General features: G+C 45.1%; 1 protein-coding gene across 1 annotated transcript; it reads left to right on the top strand.

The window, feature by feature from the left end:
- The first annotated feature begins 856 nt into the window (after positions 1–856).
- On the top strand, positions 857–3,868 carry LOC134303055 (uncharacterized). The gene is made up of 2 exons (XM_062988312.1): positions 857–2,058; positions 3,835–3,868. Exons 1-2 carry the CDS (start codon positions 857–859, stop codon positions 3,866–3,868), a joined length of 1,236 nt encoding a protein of 411 aa, XP_062844382.1.
- Positions 3,869–4,722: the final 854 nt, after the last annotated feature.

The raw sequence follows: 4,722 nt of genomic DNA, 5'->3' as shown, positions 1-4,722 counted from the left end.
AAGACAAGTAGTGTCTGGTGAAGAAAATCAGCCCTTCAGACAGAAAACAGACTTGGGATGGAGTGTGGTCGGTTACGGTAATTCATGTCTCAACTATGGAGATGCAATTGGAGTAAGCCATCAAGTCATAGTGAAACAAGTGATGCCAAGTCTTCAGTCCTCTTCAGATCTCACAAGTGAAGTGCATTACGTCTGTAGAACACAGATCAAAGAAGTCATTTTACCTACAGACATCATCAAGGTGCTGGAATCTGACTTCGCTGAAAGAGCTTCCGAAGCTAGCCACATCTCTCAAGAAGATTTCCGATTCTTATCAAAATTGAAGCAGGGCATTGTACATAAGAGTGATGGACATTATGAAATGCCACTCCCATTTAAGAATGACAGACCCAACTTACCTGATAACAAGATGTGTGCCATTCACCGTCTCAAGTGCCTGGAAAGAAAATTGAGAAACAATGAGCAGTATTATAAAGACTACAAGGCCTTCATGGATGAGACCATAATCCGTGGAGATGCAGAAAAGGTCCCAAAAGAAGACCTCCACAAAGGTCCAGTGTGGTATATCCCGCATCAAGGGGTGTATCATCCACAAAAGCCTGGGAAAATACGTGTGGTCTTTGATTGCTCAGCCAAGTTCCAAGGGACGTCTTTGAATGACCATCTCCTGACCAGTCCAGAGCTGACAAACACCTTGGTGGGAGTTCTGCTTCGCTTCCGAAGAGGCCAGGTTGCAATCATGAGTGATATCGAACGCATGTTTCACCAGTTTCATGTGAGGACAGAAGACCAAGATTACCTTTGATTCCTTTGGTGGGAGAACGGAGATCTTGGAGTCCAACCCTCCACATATCGAATGAAGGTCCATCTGTTTGGTGCAGCTTCATCACCTGGTTGTGCCAACTATGGACTCAAGCACATAGCAGCTGAAGGAAAAGGACGCTTCAGTGATGACACCTTAAAATTCATACAGCGGAACTTTTACATTGATGATGGTTTGACGAGTGTAGCATCCACAGATCAAGCGATCCATCTGGTGAAAGAAGCAAGGGAGCTTTGCAGTACAGGCCAACTCCGACTACACAAGTTCGTTTCTAATAGCAAAGAAGTCCTCGCCACCATTCCTAAAGAAGAATGTGCTGAAGCTGCAACAGATAAGGACATGGCACTAGGTGAACTGCAGATGGAAAGAGCCCTTGGTGTGCAGTGGTGCGTGACTTCTGATGAGTTCCGGTTCAGAGTGGTCATCAAGGAGAATCCACTTACCCAAAGAGGAGTCTTGTCCACAGTTGCTTCAGTCTACGATCCTCTCGGATTCGTGGCACCTTTCATTCTAATGGGAAAGCAGATCCTGCAGCAGATGTGTCGGGACAAGGTCAGCTGGGATGATGCTTTACCTGACGACTTGCAACTTCAGTGGGTATATTGGCTCCATGACCTACAAAACCTGATTGATGTTAAGATCCCAAGATGCTACGTTCCATCAAGCTTCAAAGTACAGTACTATGAACTACACCATTTTTCCGATGCCAGTGTCTCAGGCTATGGTGTATGTTCGTACCTCAGAGCAGTCAGTGAATCAGGTGAAGTTCACTGTTCCTTGGTTATGGGGAAGGCAAGAGTTGCACCCACAAAGGTCACAACCATACCAAGGCTTGAGCTGTCAGCAGCAGTAGTAGCTGTCCGCATCAGTGACGTGCTCAAAAGGGAGCTGGAATTAGAGTGTCTACAAGAATTCTTCTGGACTGATTCCATGGTTGTCCTTGGGTACATCAATAATGAAGCTAGAAGATTTCACGTATTTGTAGCAAATCGTGTGGAACGCATCAAGCAAAGCACAGAATCCACACAATGGAAGTTTGTGGCTTCTGAAGATAATCCAGCAGACCACACCTCAAGAGGCCTCACAGTAGCGCAGCTTGTATCCTCTGACTGGTTCACTGGCCCAAGGTTTCTGTGGCAGAAGGAGCTACCAAGTGGAGAAGTCAAGATGGGAGAAATCTCAAGCAGTGATCCTGAACTCAAGAAAGTCCACAACATCCATGCGAAAGAGACAAGGTCGTTGTTAGATCGCCTGCACAAATTCTCCAATTGGTCTAGAATGGTAAAAGCTATTGCCAGACTCAAGCGGCATGTGAAACAATTCAAGGGTCTCCAGCCAAGGTCCTGTGAAGCCACTAGTCTAGAGGAAAGGAGAGAAGCAGAGCTGACCATAATTAAGATGGCTCAAGAAGCAACTTTCTCAAAGGTCCTGAGAAACAAGGAGGCACAAGTCAAAAACAAGGTCAATAATCTATACAGGTTAAGTCCATTTCTTGATGATCAAGGTATCCTCAGAGTGGGAGGGCGCTTAACTCATGCTGCTCTACATCCACACGTGAAGCATCCGATGGTCCTTCCAAAGGACAGTCATGTGTCAGCATTACTCATCAAGCACTATCATGAGAGAGTGTTCCATCAGGGACGAGGATTGACCATGAATGCACTCCGGTCCAATGGCATATGGATACTGTTGTGACGAATCTTTTTGTCAAAAGGCCCTGAAGAAGCAGTCAGAGAGTCCAGAAAGTACTCTTCAAAACACTTTATTAAGTGTAAAAATGATCTGTGAAAATATGCCAGAGCTAAGCCGATCAGCGTTCCTTTCTCCTGCAATCTGGAAGACCACCAACAAAGAAAAGAGACCCAGCGTCTGGTAGCGTAGCCTTTTAAACTAGACTAGGATCCTCCTCCTCCGCTACTGGTGGAGCCAATGAAACGTGCTGAAAAAGCCCAAGCTCCGCCCACCCCTTCGGCAGGGGCCGGGAAGACCCCTCGCCAGGATATCATGGCAGACGCCATTTTGCACAAAGAACCATGCAGCATGTTTGCCGTAAAGCGGGGAAATTGTCGTAAAATGCCGTAAAACTCCCCGTGTTGAATTTATGTTTAATAATGATGTTTAATAATGATATTAAGTTCCAAAAATCCTAACAATCCCCCCTTGAAAGCATCTTAATGCTTTCACATTAACTTTTAACTATAGGTTAGTTGTTTCTAGATTTCAGGAGAAAAGGATAGCCGTCAGCAACCCCCAATTTAACCCCTTCTGACTACATGGCCACTGGGCTGAATGTTTACAATAAAAGGTATCTAAAAAATAAAAGGCTGCCAGTTAAACTAAAGGAACCGTACCTATCGCAACAGCTCCTATCCCTAAACCAAAACAAACAAACAAAAAATTAAAAATGAAATAAAAAATAGGAAAACAAAATAAAGCAATTTAAAATTAGGAAATCAAAAACGAGAAAAATAAAACGATGGGTGCGTAGCTTCTACAGGAAGTCCGTTCAGGTTGTCCTCCACAGGACGGAGCTGCAGATATTCAGAAGGGGCCCATAGCTCCTGTGTCTCTGCATGACTCCTACTGTCTCGTGGATTCTCCCCTGTCGGTCTTACCTGTTTCCACCGCAGCACAAACATTTAAGCGATGAAACACAGAGAATATCCCTCCTAAAAATAGCAGAGTATCAAACATACATACATCGTAAACAATCCTGAGCTAACCCCTTGTGTTTTGTAGCTAAACTATGTGTGTTGCACTTAACTAGTGTTTTCAAAGATGGTCTACGTGTCTGCGAACTATATGTTTATGTTGTTCTCTCCTAGTCTAACTAAATCCTCCCCCATCTTCTTGTTCTGTTCCGTTGGCTCCACTGGACTCCTCTTCCATACAGTCGGTTTCGTCGGGCTTTCTGCTGTGTTTTGTCTCCTGTAGGCAGGTTCAGTTGGTGGCACTTCTGTTCCTTGGAGTGGGTCTTCCAGTCCCCACAGTGTCTCTGTCCGTTATTCCAGGTCTCCTTCCTTCGTCGTGGTGTGTGATCAGTAGTGCCGGTCCTCTCTCCTCATCTTGACTGGTCGGTTTTACCTTTAATTAAGCAGAGTTAGTAGCACTTATACTGTTTGAGGTTGGTCTTCCGGCCCATCATCAAGGGTATCCTCCTCATCATCATCTACTTGATATTTAGACAAATCAGCCAACACCATCTGGATAACTGGTGGGTCCTGCCCCCCCCCCCTGCTTCCTCTACACACTACTTCTAGCACAAATTTTTCTATTAATACCCTGATACACGGGATACCACAACAACAACATACCACTAAAATTACCAATCCTACACATACTGACATCACCAAACTCGTAATAACTTCCTTCCATGGTCCAAACATCTCTTCTAGCCATTTGACCCATTCATTGTCTATCCCTGAATTTTCCTTCCATTCTCGTGACAAAGCCCTCAATCCTTCCAAAGCTCGTGTCACACTACCATCGGGTGCAGTATTATTAGGGATGAAGGTGCAACACGAACCCACAATCTGGCAAACTCCACCTTTCTCTGCCAACAACATGTCTAACGCCATTCTATTCTGTATGGTCATAAGTGAAGTCTGGTCTAGCTGGTCTCTCAGTCCCTCGATGGCCTGAACACTGAAATTAACAAATCTCTGCTGATTGTAATAGAGATAGTTTATCCAGTCTACATTCTTGTTAATAGTTACCCACCAAAAGAGTGCACTTTCAAACCCTGCAGCAATCTGGTTCCTAGCCTTAAATTCATCTGGGACCCCCCCTTGGGACCCCTATACCATCAATCCACACAGTCTTGTCGAAGGATCCGCCGGGTTTGACCTCTCTGGTGTCTCTTCGATGGCTGTGGAGATTGGTCAGGACGTCCGCGGCAT

Source organism: Trichomycterus rosablanca, chromosome 2 (assembly GCF_030014385.1).
Source record: "Trichomycterus rosablanca isolate fTriRos1 chromosome 2, fTriRos1.hap1, whole genome shotgun sequence".
NCBI classification, from domain to species: domain Eukaryota; kingdom Metazoa; phylum Chordata; class Actinopteri; order Siluriformes; family Trichomycteridae; genus Trichomycterus; species Trichomycterus rosablanca.
The sequence above is the reverse complement of the archived record's forward strand: the minus strand, read 5'-3'. Positions and strand labels throughout refer to the sequence as shown.

What these genes read in the sequence shown, in the direction of transcription:
- LOC134303055 (XM_062988312.1), top strand. Translation starts at nt 857, where the DNA reads ATGAAGGTCCATCTGTTTGGTGCAGCTTCATCACCTGGTTGTGCCAAC. An exon ending in ATCCATGCGAAAGAGACAAG is followed by an intron (nt 2,059 to 3,834) that starts GTCGTTGTTAGA and finishes CCGTTATTCCAG; the next exon opens with GTCTCCTTCCTTCGTCGTGG.